The sequence below is a fragment of the Oryzias melastigma genome, linkage group LG1, assembly GCF_002922805.2.
Source record: "Oryzias melastigma strain HK-1 linkage group LG1, ASM292280v2, whole genome shotgun sequence".
Lineage (NCBI taxonomy): Eukaryota > Metazoa > Chordata > Actinopteri > Beloniformes > Adrianichthyidae > Oryzias > Oryzias melastigma.
Window position 1 is genome coordinate 22,186,681 of NC_050512.1, and position 15,460 is coordinate 22,202,140.

General features: G+C 39.8%; 1 protein-coding gene across 2 annotated transcripts in view; it reads right to left on the bottom strand.

Moving 5' to 3' along the window:
• Positions 1 to 6,136: 6,136 nt before the first annotated feature.
• Positions 6,137 to 15,460, bottom strand: part of LOC112157505 — a 14,012-nt gene continuing 4,688 nt past the window's right edge. The window contains exons 7-17 of one of the 2 annotated variants that reach the window (XM_024290265.2): positions 14,615 to 14,739; positions 13,741 to 14,005; positions 12,250 to 12,374; positions 12,052 to 12,148; positions 11,815 to 11,937; positions 11,389 to 11,561; positions 8,512 to 8,609; positions 8,103 to 8,230; positions 7,773 to 7,953; positions 6,833 to 6,977; positions 6,137 to 6,517 (exon numbers count right to left, since the gene is read on the bottom strand). In XM_024290265.2, the coding sequence (XP_024146033.1) occupies positions 6,443 to 6,517; positions 6,833 to 6,977; positions 7,773 to 7,953; positions 8,103 to 8,230; positions 8,512 to 8,609; positions 11,389 to 11,561; positions 11,815 to 11,937; positions 12,052 to 12,148; positions 12,250 to 12,374; positions 13,741 to 14,005; positions 14,615 to 14,739 (1,535 nt within the window). In that variant the 3' untranslated portion in view covers positions 6,137 to 6,442. Of the gene's footprint in view, positions 6,518 to 6,832; positions 6,978 to 7,772; positions 7,954 to 8,102; positions 8,231 to 8,511; positions 8,610 to 10,652; positions 10,791 to 11,388; positions 11,562 to 11,814; positions 11,938 to 12,051; positions 12,149 to 12,249; positions 12,375 to 13,740; positions 14,006 to 14,614; positions 14,740 to 15,460 lie in introns of those variants that run through there. The other variant, XM_036213254.1, reaches the window with a different exon arrangement.

Genomic DNA, 15,460 nt, shown 5'->3' on the forward strand with positions numbered 1-15,460 from the left:
AAGGGGGGGGGGGGGTAACTATGAAACGTTTCAGCCGCGTGCGCACATTTCCGATATTTTGTGCGTAAATCCAACAGAAAGTTTCACATATTTTGGAATGCTTTGCTGCATTACGACTCGAAGCTGAAGCAGACAGGCCAGACGTCCTCACACGAGCCAGCTGTGACTCACGCCGGATGGAGAGTCTCGTTTTCCTTTGGCATTTTTATTTCTTGGATGACACCCAGTGGTCAAATGGCACCAGAAGCAGGCAAAAAGGCAAATGAGCTTGACGTGCCAGAAATTATTTCTTCTGTTAAACGAAGGGCCGTGAGAATTCCCTTTATGTCTTTTAGCCACAGAAACACTGTTGCAGGTTTGTTTTGTTTTATTAAAGGAGTTAGCATAAATTACAGACCCATTCTGGAGAACATTGTATTGTTTTTAACAAGTTCATGTAGCATTTTTCGCATGATGGAGAACATGTATAAAGAATATTGAGCCTAAAATTATATTTCTTTGTTTAAATTAGATCCAAAAAAAAAAAAGTAATTTGAAAAAGATCATATTTTTATATAGGAAATATACGCTGTGTGGACCACAACCCTGCCAGCATGGCCAAGTGGACCCCATATGGTTTAAAAGTGGGCAGAAAACGTGGGCCCTGATTGGGTTTGCATGCCGTTTCTGTTGTGGTCTCATCTGTGTTTGCCAACATTAGCTTAGGTGGACATCAGTGGGTTGACTCGCTACACTAGCCATCCTCCCAGTGGATGGTGTAGCATTCTAGTGAGCTCCACTGTATCGACTTAACATGCTCCACGCTAACGATCTAGCTAGCTCCGCTGTAGCGATCTAGCTAGCTCCGCTGTAGCATGCTAGTGTGGAATTGAGATAGCAAGCTCCATTGTGTTGAGCTCTGCTGTATCGAGCTAGCGAGCTCCACTGTATCAAGCTCCGCTGTATCGAGCTAGCGAGCTCCACTGTATCAAGCTCCGCTGTATCGAGCTAGCGAGCTCCACTGTATCAAGCTCCGCTGTATCAAGCTAGCGAGCTCCACTGTATCAAGCTCCGCTGTATCGAGCTAGCGAGCTCCACTGTATCAAGCTAGCAAGCTAAACTGTAGCGATCTAGCTAACTCAGCTGTAGCAAGCTCTACTGTATCGAACCAGGGAGCTTCGCTGCTTTGAGCTAGCATGCTTCGCTCTAACAAGCTAGCGAGTTTTGCTGTTTCAAGTCAGAAAGTTTGCTGTATTGAGCTAGCGAGCTCCACTATATCGAGCTAGCGAGCTTCGCTGTATCGAGCTAGCGAGCTTTGCTGTATCGACCTAACGAGCTTTGCTGTATCGACCTAACGAGCTTCGCTGTATCGAGGTAACGAGCTTCGCTGTATCGAGCTAGCAAGCTTCGCTGTATCAAGCTAACGAGTTTCGCTGTATCGAGCTAGCGAGCTTCGCTGTTTCGAGCCAGCAAGCTCCGCTGTATTGACCTAGTGAGTTTCGCTGTATCGAGCTAGCAATCTCCACTTTAGTGATCTAGCGTGCTCTGCTGTCCACTGGGCGGCTGGCTAGCTTGCCGAGCCAATTTAAGTGCCCACTTAAGTCAACGTGGGCAAACACAGGTGGATCTATCACAGAAACTGTGGACAAACCAATTCGGGGCCCACATTTTCTGCCCACTTTTAAATGATATAGGTCTCACCTGGCCTTGCTGGCTGGGAAGCTCCCTACTCCGCTCCATTCAGGTGAATAGATCAAAACTCTTTGGCTCAATACCTCCAATATTGCCCAACACTTTTGTTGTAACACTAACTCTAGGTTGAGGTTGGGAGAGAAAAAGAAGGATGATGGGAAATGGGGGCAGGCTTACTGTGCGCCAACGGTCCCATCTACAACTCATAGGCAAATGTCTAATCAACTACTGCTGCTCTCCAAAAACATTGCTCTAGAAAACAACTTTTTTGGGGGGCTAAAAACAGCACAACTATAATTAAAAGACCAATAAAGGAAGTGGACACTGGTTCCTAAATGTGGACATTTTTGAGGAATCACATTTGTACATTTTGAAACTGGAATAACATTTTGACCCACATTAGTGGTAGGCTGCACTACTAACTCTGTAAAAGGTAATTATATGTTTGTATTTTTTTGTTCATGAAACTGTTAAAATCTTAATTTTAAAAAATGACCACTGGGAATGTTTAAACAGTACATGAAAAGATGAGTAGGACTTTAAGCACACACAACATTAATGTCCTTGTGTTCTGTTGTCAGTTCATTCTGGTCATTAGGATTGAAGGGAACAGCTGAGGATTTGAGCCAGGACAGCTGTGTGGAATGGAGGTTTTACCTACACTAAGAAACTTTACCAACCCCCCCCTTCCTTGTAGAAGTAGTGATTCACCACATGAGAAAGGATTCCATTCTCTGTGAGCTGTAAAATGCCAGCTGCCACTGTGCTCAAGGAGTGCCAAAACAATAGTATGCTTTACAGAACATCCGTGTCAAGAATAGGTTGGAAGTCTGTAAGTCAAGGTAAAGTAAATCCTAAAGGTGGTAGAGACTGTTCCTAGATCTCGAGGGACTTGCATATATAGCCTTTGACTATATAAGGACTATATAAGAGAACAACACTGAGTGACCCCTCCCCCCTTGTGTTCCACACAGGAAGTACCCAGTATAACTCCAAGAAGCCAAAATCTCAGACATCTAGTGAGAAATAAACAGTTATAACTGGGGCTGTAACGAGTATTCGGGTGTTATAGTTATAAACTGACCAATCAAATGCCTCAACAAAAGCATGTGGTGCCTGTTGGCCCCACTGTTCAAATTGACAGATTTTGTGTTGTCAATTTTCAAGAGTATGAACTTTCAACAAGCTCACTTCCGATTGAATGACTGCTTACTGACTGCTCCAACATGGCGGCGTCCATATCGCAAAAAAAGGGTAACTGAATTGGCTACGTTGTTGGAGCCGGAAGTAAGCTTCCCAACACTGGCGTCAACCTATAACAACCAGGAACAACTATGGGTTCAGTGTCTTACTCAAGAACTCTTCAACACATGGGCTGAGTGGGAACCAAACTTGGGACCGTCCAATCAGATGTCGACCGCTCTACCACTGCGCCATGGCCACCTGTAAGAAAAAACACTTTGTTGGTTTTACATGAATGATGCGGTGGGGGGTTGTAGGGTAATTCCAAAAGGATTTATATTCCAGACGGCAGTGGATGCAGTTTATTTTTCCAAGACGGGACACAGATGAGGATTTTTATCTGAACCACTTCCACGGAAAACAAGTTATTTAAGCAATTAAAACATTGTATTTTTTTTCAAAAATGTAAAAAATAAGGTTCACCTTCTGTGGGTACCATAACTTTAAACAATTTGACAACTTTTTAGTTTTTGTAAGTAAGAAAATCTTACAATAACAAAAATATAAATGTAATTTTCATACAATCAAATGAAGCATTACAGTTGGCTTTACAAAGGACATCCAAATTTCTACAGAGCTGATTATTTTATCTGGTAATAATAGTGTGTGCGTCTGTACGCTTTTAATAAAAACAGGAAGCTCCAAGGTTAACTGTATGGGTGGGATTTTTCTCCTGCTTATCTGGGAGTTTAGACTTTACCCTTCAACGTCCTGTTTTAGAGGGGGAAAAAAATAGAACATTTCTTCCCTAAACAATGAAAGTTTAAATCATGTAAAATGTTGGCAGTTATATTCTCCCTACTCTCACTCAAAACTGTTTTACACTGCTTCTCATTGCTACATTCATGCCAATACACGTATAAAATAAAATGGAAAGTCTCAGAGTCATTGGTAAGTTAAAATCATTGGTCAGTGAATGTTTGAGAACTCCAGTCCATTGGGGTGCAATGAGAAACCACTTCAAAAGTCTTGGCAAAAATGGGCACACATCCTTCTCCCAAGCCTTTCTGGGGGGAACCCTAAAGGGTCTTTCCAGCATGTCCCGAGTCTTCCATATGTGACGTATGTACATAACACCTCCTAGGATGTTATCCAGGGAGCATCTGGACAAAATGTCTGAGCCACTTTACCTGGATCCTCCTGATATAAACAAGCAATGGCTCTAGTCTGGGCTCTCTCTCACCCATCTCCAAAGCTGCAGACACACATGACATGTTCTTGAATGTGTGTTTAGCACATGGTGTTCAAACTGGACAATCACGGAGGGATTCTTTTTCTACTGTTTAGAGCACATGTCCAGTACCTACAGCTAGACAAGGCTTGGTGCAAAATGTCGAAGTGATACAAATCTTGCTCCAGGCTTTTTCTTTTACAGCTCTATTCCAATCTAAGAAAGACTGTCCTGTGATTTCAGCCAGGCACAAATGTGCAGTTTCTCCTCCATGATCAATAATCAAACGGTTGGAATTTCTGTAAATTAAAAAGGACGTCAATACCAAATCCAAGTACTTGATTGGTCAAAGTTTGATTTGGTAGGCAAGTTTGGAACAAAGATCGACTGAAAGCTTTCTCAGCTACGTAGTGCAAACAATTCTGGAGAACACAAGATGAGTCTAAACATCGAAAAACGAAGTGAATTCTTATCATTTGAGTTTAACTAGTTCTGAGCTAGCTCACCACTATCAAACTTTCTGCAGTCATTACAGTAGTAAACCAATAGAGGGAAAATGAGGCAAGCGGAAAGTTTTCCTGGAACATATAAAAAGTGAAATAATCATCTTTAGGTAACACACGAATTGAAGTCTTGCTATTAAATAAGTTAAAAGCTTTACATATCCTTTAAACTCTTTAAATGAATTTTGTTTCGCAATAACTGCCCCAACATATTTACCAAGTAGTACATAATGGTATACTTCAAAAGGTAGTTTCCTTATGAATGAATACTGACATTGGAACAACACTTAGGCTGAATCAGAATTCAAGATGTTCCAGCATACCCATTGTAGAATTCTTCTGTACCTCTCTAATTGTATTTGAAGCTTTAATGGGGTTCCAGTTTTTTTTTTTTTTTTTTTAAGGAAAGGGGTAGGGGCTTAGAGCTCTGCAGCCCTCCATTGGTAGGTTATTCGTGTTATATTGTGCTCTGAAGCACACAAGTCTTGCATTTTAATGTATTAATTTTTGCCTTGCATGACTTTAAATTGTTATGCATTTTTCGAGCATTGGCAGCTACACGCCAACGTCGATGACGTCATCGTCATTGAAGACTTTCCATATCTCTCCGTTTATAGGGCTAAATGTTTGGGTAGAGAGGAGCTGAAGAAGGGGAAGAACTGATTCGGCCTTCAACCGGGATCTCTCTCTTTTAGTGGAGCAGCTAACTCAAAATCTTTCATTTTATGATACAAGCATGAAATTTGACTGAAGTACTTATAAGACACCAAATTTTAAGAGAAAAGTCTTAGCCACTTTAAATTCCAAAATGGCGGCCATTTTCCAAGATGGCCACCAAAGGTTGATGGTGTAATGAGTTACATTGAAAAAATATGAGTACTTCGTCAGGTAAAATGAGGTTTTTATTGCTAAACATTACAGGGCCATTATAGGGCATTTTTTAGGCAGAAAGAGCTCATCCTCACTGCCACCCTGGTATTAGCAGTCCATTTTCAGGGCAAAAAACCATTGAAAACATCAAGTAAACTATTTTTATGATATTCTGCCAACTTTACTGCCATGGCGGCCATCTTGAAAAAAATGGCAGCCATATTGGATTTTTGTGTGGCTAGCACTTTTTTCCTGCAACTAGACCCAGAGACTATAACTGTACCAAATTTCATGCTTGTATCAACTGAACAATTCTGGCTAAAAATGACACTAAGCTGCTCCACTAATTGAGGATGATTCTGATTTCCTTTACTTTTCTCAAACAGGCTCTTGAAATTGGTGTGAAAACTGGTTCCTATAAAGGAGGTCGATCAATCGGCTCCTAATCTTTGATTTAATCTGAAAATTTAGACCAAATACATTTTTAAATAAGTGATAATTGATCAGTTAAATACTTAAGCAATTATTTTCTAGTTTTTAGAAAACAAATTCAAAAATATACTGTGTAACTTTTGTTTTTCAATAGACTAAATCCACACAATAAAAATTAAGTTCTCTGTTTTTAATTTCTGTTTCATAATGTTGCCATTACCCAGGAAGAAAAAAAATGCACAGAATCTGTGTTTATTTAAGAGCTTTTATTGATGGTTAAATGAGATCTGTCACCAGAAAAAGAATAAATCCATTTGCAGACAGATATTTGAAATATCTGTTACAATTATTTGTTTACCCACCATATGTTGACCAACTTCCAATCTCCTCAAAATTCCAACTGAAGTACCAAAAACAGGAAGTTGCTCCATGTCATAAATTATTCAGACATCATTATTTAAATATTGTCCTGCTGTCATATGGAACTGGAGCTACAACCGACTCTCAGGCTGTTTATGATCGTAATCCACCCAGAAATGAGAGATCTGTACCATCACTGTCCAAAGCATCCTTCAACACAGGGTCCTTCATGTGGAGAGCAGATTTCAGTCGAACACATGAAGTAGATCTGAGAAGAGAAACAGTCCTCACATGTTACTGTTGATTTAGTATAATTAAAGCTGAACACAAGAGCAGCATTTCACTCCAACGCATCAGAAAAGGTGAAGATTAATTTTCATCATTTCCAGATAAGATTCAATGGAAACAGATTTTCACTTTTCTAGTCAAAGGCCTGAAAGAAGCAATCAAAGCAGTGTGCACATGGCTTCAAAATTTGATTTTAATGAGACCTAAGACAATGGATGAACACCAGCTGTTACCATGTTTTGTTCTGGAGCAGAGAAAATTCCTTTCCACAGGTCCAGAGTCTGTTCCTTCTTACCTCCTCATCCATGTCCTTGTAATCGTTGTCAGGGAGGAACTGGAAAGTGCTGATGGTGAAGCGACGGGTCTGACTCTGAGGAGTTTGTGGATTCGGTTCAGACAGGACGGTCTGTGGTGGGGATGGGTCCAAGGGATTGGGACATCTGAAAATGTATGTTTAATAATCAACTACAGGTGAAAAAAAAAAACTCATGTCGTCTGTTCCAGAAGAAATTTGTGTTTCTGTACCTTTTTTTAACATGTTCTTGTGACATTTTTCTCATGATGAAAAAAAGAAATTAGGTTAAAACTGCAATTATTTATTTACTTTAATCGTCACTCAGGAGCAGACATAAAATGTTTGTAGATTTTGCACAACTGCAACCTTTTTCAATCACCTCTCTGCTCCACTTCATTCTGATGCAGTCCCCTTAGAAGACTAGGGTTGTGTCCAAATTCCACTGGTTTAGTAGTTGGGAGGGAAGTAGGCATAACCTAGATCCATGTAAATCTTCATTTTCCTTGTCTGAGCTGGAATCTGGCTCAAAACTGTACAACTGCTACGATTTTGCTCACCATTTTTGATGCACTGATAAAGTTAGGTTGGGGTTACGAGGGGCTGCAAGCTAGCAGGGGAGAGTGTAAAGGAATGATTGAAGTAGGGGCCACCCAACTCAGAGGCAAACTTCTGACGCTCTGCAGAAACTACATCTTTGAAAACAGTTTTTGGCTAAAAGCAGCATAATCATAATAAAAACAACCACTGGCACCAATTTCACAATACACTGAAAGATGATTGAACTTTAAAAACAAGTTTATGAGTTTAAGTCATCTGATGAGTCCAACAACTTTTTTCCACCCGACAGTCAAAACTGGTTTGTGCAGCAACATCAGCATTTTGGAGTCTTTTTAAAGCCCTTCTGAACAGTCAGGAAACAAAAAAAGATGTTCCAGCATACCCATTGTAGAGCAGCACCCACACAGCTTTTCCAGAGCGGGGGTAGGCCACGCAGAAGTGCACCAGCAGCACCAAACTGGGATCTGGGGAGTTGAGGAGCCGCACTTCTAAATGGAGAGGTTTCCCCAGCAACATGCGCAGGGGCTGGTGATACTGTGGGTGGTAGCTCGTGTACTGAGCATCTAAAACGAGGCGCATGAACTGAAGGTTATTTATTAAACTGTATTTAAAGCACATCAGACAGCCCACATCTTGAATTTTATCTTGATAAGTTAATAGTTTCCCCTTCCCCTCAGACAGTGCAACAGAATGAAAGTATCTGTAGATGAACCTTTAGAGATCCTGAGCTGGACTCCAAACACCCCTTGGGTATGAACTTCAGGGCCAAAAGAGGGCGTTTTAACCACGTAGCTCACAGAAAGAACCGTTCCGGGAGAGTACCTGCACTCCACAAACAACCTGAAACACGTGTGACAGCAGACAGACAAGGATTTAAACCGTTCCTCCCAGGTAAACGAGATTTAACAAGAAAGATTTTGCTGAGGAAAAAGAATCAACTTTAGTTTCAACCATAGACGCTATATAAAGAACTGGACAGATTAACTCTATATACCTCAATGATTTCAACAAAAAGACGCACGGGAAAATGACTACGAGTTAAAAAGTAATCTAATAAAGATTATCTAATAAAGCCAGTGCCTGTAATAAATGCAGCTTCATACATAGATAGATGCACAAACCTGATGGGAGAATCTCTTGTGATTGTTCCATAGTTGAGGCTCACCGCTTGTATCATGTTGGTAATCTCCAACATGTAGACTAGTGTTTTTCCCACCATCTGTTAGAGCACAAAGGATCTTTCAGATCTATAACCTTTACATCAAAGGACAAAAAAACTCTGGAAAATTATGTCCGGAATATTTCATAAAGGCTAAATAATCATCTAAATTACTATCCATTCTCTCATCTTTTGTACCAAAAAATATCCTGCAAAGACCAACTTCAGTCATTTCACAGAAATGCTTGGGTTACAGACGGATTCAAAAGAATGACGGCAAAAGATAAAAACAGCTGACAATTAATATAAAGCTAAATTTAAAGATTTAATAATCAATTCAACCCAGACAAGATAATCAGCAGTCTGAGATGCATCAAGCTGCAGGTTTAACAGCAAGAGGTTAAAGTTAAAATTAGGCTTTAGTTGTGCAATGCAAAAAAAAGCAATAAACTTCAACAACATACTTCACTTGGAAAAAGAACATTCTAGAAGGCAAAAATAATTTTATATTCTACAGCAGAAAGAAAAAAATGCTCCATTATTAATAAACAGATCAATCAGAGATTAAAAAAAAAGTTCTAGATTCTAAATTCCTGTATCTTTAAGGCCTGATCCACTATGATTTAGAAAGGCAACCAAATTCTTTTAGATTTTTTTTAGTCTCATTTGAAGCCATGTTCACACCACCTTCAGAAACATGTGTTCAAGAATCCACTTCTGCTGAGAAGTCTATGTAAACGTGTGTAAGTGTGCGCTTTAAGCTTCTGCTACTAAACTCATGTTCATGCGTAGCTGCGCAAGTTTGACGGTTTTCAGGCTCTACGTACAAAGCACGCATCCATTGAACACATGAAGTTAAACCAGTTGAACTTTGACCAACCAGGGACTCCGATTTGGTAGGTTGGTATGAATAGCATCATTTTCAATATTTGAAAGTGCCAACTGTTGGAAAATTGATTAAGAAATGGATAATTATCGTTTGTGCCCGGCTGGATTTCTATAACACCAAGTTTATATGTATTGGAACAGATCTAAGAAAGGAAAAGCCTGGAGCAAGACTTGCAACACTACGACATTTGACACAGAGGCTGATTTTTTTTTAACCGTAGTTGGCAGACAAAAGGAAAAAGAAACCACTCCCTGCTTGTGCAGTGTGAACACCAATTGAATGTAGTGCACTTGTGTACAAACGTCACATGTCCGGTGTCTCGAGCCCAACACCAAAGTTTTCACTCCAGTGTTTAAACTTTGAACAACCATGACTAACTAATGTAACTGAACTACTAAAGTCTACAACTCTAAGCAGAGAAAAACACTCTACATTAGTGAAGTGCAGCAAAAATTATCCGATTCTGATGCAGAAAGGTACTTTTCTCTGCATCAGAATGCATTGGATTGTGTAAAAAGTCAGAGTTACACTAGTTAAAATAACATGTTTTATTTTGCTAAACACTTCAGTACTTTTACTCAAGTGTTTAAAACATCTCAAAATGAAAAGTCAAAAAGGACTAATTAAAATAAAACCTCAAGTTGAAAATGAACAAATTTTTCTTAAATGCTCCAAATTATATTAAATACAAATGTTCTTTCTACAGTTTGACATTATTTGTCATTTTCAATGTTATAATCCATCTGTTAAATCAAGCTCTGGTGCAGGATCAGTTTTCCTTCATCTGTTCTTTCACCCAGAACATGTTCAGCTGATTAGTCTAAGAAACAGTTTTATAGCAGTTACACTGCATAAAAATCTGACTGTCCACACAGAAGTGAAGAATCTCTTCAAGAGAGGTTTCATAACAGTCTAGTAACTAATGCTGCATGTAGTAACAAAATTAGCTCAATGGTTCATAGATTGAACTATGATTCTTTTTGATATACGTTTATTGCTATATGTATGTTACAATTATTTGTATCCATTTACCATCTCTTATACATTTATTTAGAACAGGAGATGAGAATTAACACAGACAAAAAAAGATTTAAATATAGAGCTTGTGTTTGTCACTTCAAACATTTTTTTCCCTGTCACCTTCTGGTTAGGTTCAGCAGTAACAAACAAAAGCATAATCACCGTTTAATTGAACAAATCCTGAAATGTTCTCCACAGATTTTCCATTCTCAAAATTCTGCGATCCAAACTGTTCTCTCAGCCTTAGAAGGCGATTGTTCATCTAACCTCAAGCTCTTGCAGTGATGTCTGAGTGATTGGGACTGGATCAACGCTTGTACTGGAAGCTGCAGCTGTGAAGATTATAAATTGCTCTCATTTGCATATTGGTGCAAAGTTGGTGTAAAAAGTATTTTTCTGCAGCAGAATCAGCGGAATCACTATGATTACATTCAAACTTTTCTCCAAATGAGTGCGAGACTGCTTTTCTTCGCATCAGAATCCGCTGGAGTTATGTTAACTGTTGAAGAGTTACTGTAATCAAAAGAATGTAAATGCTGAAGCTCCAGTGTTAAAGCCAATTTGTTTTTTTTACAGAACATCAAATTTCAACTATACAAAAAAAAAAAAAAAACACTTGGGAAGATTCACCAACACTATTTTGAAAATCTATTTACTTCCAGTGACAGCAGCGCTGCACATTTGGCTTTTTTTAAGTTTAAAAGCTTAAAATCCAACATTATTCTGCATTTCAGACCAATAAATAAATCTTTCCAAAATTATACTTTTACTGCACTCCACTGTATTTATAAAGCCCACGAATCGGGGATCTTGGACGTCGCAAATATTTGAACTTTTATTCTGAGAAGCAGATTGCAAGTATCCGAGCACTAACTGTCATTTCCTCATCGGTTTTCTAGCATGTTCTGACATTTTCGGTTTTATTCTCACCATCCGGCGCATCCCGCAGCCGTCCATGGGGACATTGAACAGGGCGTACTCGGAGGTCACTTTCTGAGGTTTGCAGGTGGAGTTGTTGGCAGAGACCAGCAGAGCAGGAGAAAGAGGGGGGTCCGTGATGGAGGCGGGCACAGAGAAGACCATGCGACGGTCAATAGTGCACTCTGGAGAAAAAAAAAGGACAGAAACACAAGCAGATGCAGCGATATGAAAAGGTCAGGTAACAAAAAGGTCAAAAATCTCAGGAGGCGATTGATAATGAGAGCCAAAGTATCTTTCAGTTTTCAGTCAATACCAGCTTGGATGCAGCCGTGTCAGTCCCAAATGTGATTCAACACAAATTCAGCTGCATGACTCGCATCTGTGCGAGTAATGGCTCAAACAAAGCCGAGAGGTGTGAACCGGAGGGCAGCTCACCTTCCATGGGGTAATAGCACTCAAGGGGGTGCTTGTTGAAGCAGCAGCCCATGGAGAGGCACTGTGTCTGGGTTATGGAGCCAGACCCACAGGGGAGACGGTATTCGCTGTGAAGGTTGCACTCTGAGGGGCAGCACCACAAATGTCAGACACAGTTGAAATATCTACAGCCAGCCTTCAGGGAGCAGCTTTGGGCAAACCAAACAACCATTTGGAGATCAAACTACAGCCACCCACCCTGTCCGGTCCTTGGGATCACAACCGGACAGGAAAACTGAGCCTCCTTTCGTCCATTTTCGGTCATGTAGATGACACTAATGACGTGCATTTCACCCTTGTAGCGGAAAACATCAATACAGGAGTTAATAGGTGGATGGGAATCGTCATGTGAGCAAAAGGTCATGTCCACAGTGTGAGATCTGAGTCAATACTTGCCTGCACACTCTGATGACAATGTGAATGTAATGGATAAATCAGATGGGTTTTGCCATCTTTGCCCTTGTTTATAAAATAACCACAGCCCTTTTGGTCATTCAGATTGATCAGATTTCCACTGAAGTCTGAAATATGAGGAAATGCATGTTATATACATATATAATAAAAAACTTAAACATAGTGATGCAGGAATACCTAAATAGGTTCTCCTGTAAATGCACACTAAACTTCAACTAATCCAGGCCTCCAGGACCAGTCATACCTGGATCAGGTGTTTTCTATCCATCGACTTTATATGAGAACTGGACTGAGTATGAATGGAACTCTCTAGCTCCAACAAGTCAATTCAGGAGCCTTTTATTTTTTGCAATATGGACGCCACCATGTTTGAGCCAGACATCACTATGTAATGATTGTTCCGGTCGGTCTGAATTATTGTTTCCATGGTAACCACTCTGGCCAATGAGGAATAAGCTTGTCAGAAGTCCAATGGAAAGACAAAACCAAAACATTTTTAATCTGAGGTAAATTTTAAGAATAGTTGATTATAATGCAGGTTTTAATATATTTTTAAAAGAATTTGTTTGGAAATCAACAGTGCATAGTTGTGTAGTTTGTCATGTAGATTCAAAAGCAAATAAAGACTGAAGAGGCGTGAAGCAATAAACACCATGAGGTTTCAATCAGACTGTATATGAGAACTGGACTGTGAATGACATCACCCATAGAAAAATGCATTCCTCTGGCTCCAACCAAATTAAGTCAATTCTGTTTGCTCAGCTGTTGCACAGAACAAGTTAAAAAAAAAAAGTCAATTCAGTTGCCATTTTTTTTCCCACCACCCGATCTGTATGCAGAACTAGCGATTACACCGCTCACCCCACATGCACGACCCACGTGCCACTTCTGCATCAGCTCGTGACATCTCAGAGTAAAACGTGGTCACTTCTTTCCCCATTTCCAACATATTAAAAATAAAAACAAAGAGCAACTCCAAACCACGTGACATCCACAAGCAGCGATGGGTCCAGGTTGGTTGGAGTCAATGTTTCTATGGCAACCGCTCTCACCAATCAGGAGTCAGCTTGTTGGAAGTCCACACTACTGACTACTTGAAAGCAGGCTACACAGTACTCACTTTTGAGGCACCCAATTGGCCAGTTCATAACTTGAGATAGAAAAAGAATTAAAATTAACAAGAAAATGTAAAACAAAAATAAGAAGATTAAGCAAGAATGATTACTCCAAAAAATATAGCAGTTTCTCTATAGAAGTCGACAAGATTTTTGTTTCTTGGAACCAGTGGGTACTTACTGTTTGGAACTTGAGGGAGGATCACTCAGTCCAGTTCTCTTAAACAGTCATTGATTCTACCAATCAGCTTTAAGGGTTAGGCTTATACAGCAAATACAGAAGCAGGACGCTGGCCCCTGAAACCTGGAGTTATAAACTTCTGTTCAACTGTGAACTGATGGAGTTCTGTATACAGACCTTTAACAATTACTTCTGAAATCGAACCAGCAGGGAGCGCTACATTCATCTGTTGGGAGGAGCAGAAAACTTCTGCTTTCCCTAATCCAGACTGACTGCTCTCATCCTTGGTGGGTTGGTGTGGTGCAGGAACAGACAAAGAAGAAGAAGAAACTGGTGCAGGACTTTCAGCGGGCTTCTGATATGGACATTCAAGGTCCATGGTCCTGTTCTGCCCAACAGAACCATCCCAGAACCGTACGGGTAGAGAAACGGTGGTGGGAGTCTAAAGCGAGAGAGAAAGATCAATAAAAATCAGCAGGAACAACCACGCACATTTAGAAAGTCCTGTGTGGAAGAACGCTGAGCTGCTCAAATGCAGAGCTAAAAACAGAAACGTTTACAGGCAACATTTGTTTCAGAGATAAATCACAACCGGACAGGAGTTTTAGTGCAAATGCACAAAACTGTTACAAGTTTTAGTCTAAAAGTGGAGTAGTGACAAAAAAAAAAAAAAAAAGGAACGCTCATTATCCAATCAGAATGCTTAATCGTCTCCATCATGTCTGCAAGCTTTACGTAGTTCCATTTCCAGTTTAATGCGTCAAAAAAAACAAACTGGAAACAGATCTGTTTTTCAAAATAAAAGCCTATGTTGTATTTTCAAACGTTATAACATTTTATGTTATATTTAAGGTGGCATGCCCACCCGATAACATACGTCAACACCACGAAGAGCACCAGCATCCATTTTGTCATGGATGATGAATTTTTAATTTTACAAGTACCAAACCTTCCAACAGGCCTAATTTCTACAGTTCACTCATCGGACATGACGCTCTTTTGGAAAATCTTAAATCAGCTGTTGGTGCCTAATATTTTTCAGGAAACTCACTCTGAGGTAGCTGTGACAGGCAGGCAGAGGAGAGTGGAGCAAAACCCCGTGACCCCTGACCTGCTGCAGCACAAAGCCACAGTGAAGAGGCATGTCTGACAGTGGCTTCCATGTCCGCTGATGCTCTAGAAGAAGAAGAAGAAGAAAAAAAAAAAAAAAAAACATTTCATACTAAAACTTAATTTGGCACTGAAAGGGGTAAAATACAAATGACTTAAGTCATACAAAAGGGGCATTAAAAAAAGCCTCCAAATGTTTAACTGTGAGCAGAAGAAAGAATTTCATGAAAAGACAAAAGGGTTCTCATTAAATAACTAAATGTATAAAAGCTCCTGTAATTTGTGCAGTTAGAGTTCACTTATCACCGCCATCTTTAAAAGCACACCTCCAAGCCAGACATAATTCAATAAAAATCAAAATGAAAAAAAAACATTCCCAAAGGGTTGAGAAAGAACAAGGATCCCTTTTCTTCCACCTTAAAATTCCAAGAACTAAAAGGGTTCTTCTAAAGTGTTGATAAAAAATCTCAAAGAAACATGATTCAACATCTCAAAACCAAATGTCATTTCAGGTCAACCGACACGAGGCCTGAAATTCATTTTATACCCCAACAGGTCCTGGTCTGGGTGTTTCGCATCGTCTCACAATTGATTTTACATCACCTTGAAAAAATAAAAAATAGGAACTGCTCTGCAGCGTTTCCCAGCTCATTTTAGCTTTGCTGCTTCAGAGAAAACCACCGTTTAAGCTGCAGGGTTGAGAAAAACAAATGACAAAACAGATCAATGGTCCTGTATGGAGATGAAGCTTTTGCTCCGGTGGTTTTGATAGAAAATGTTTCATCAT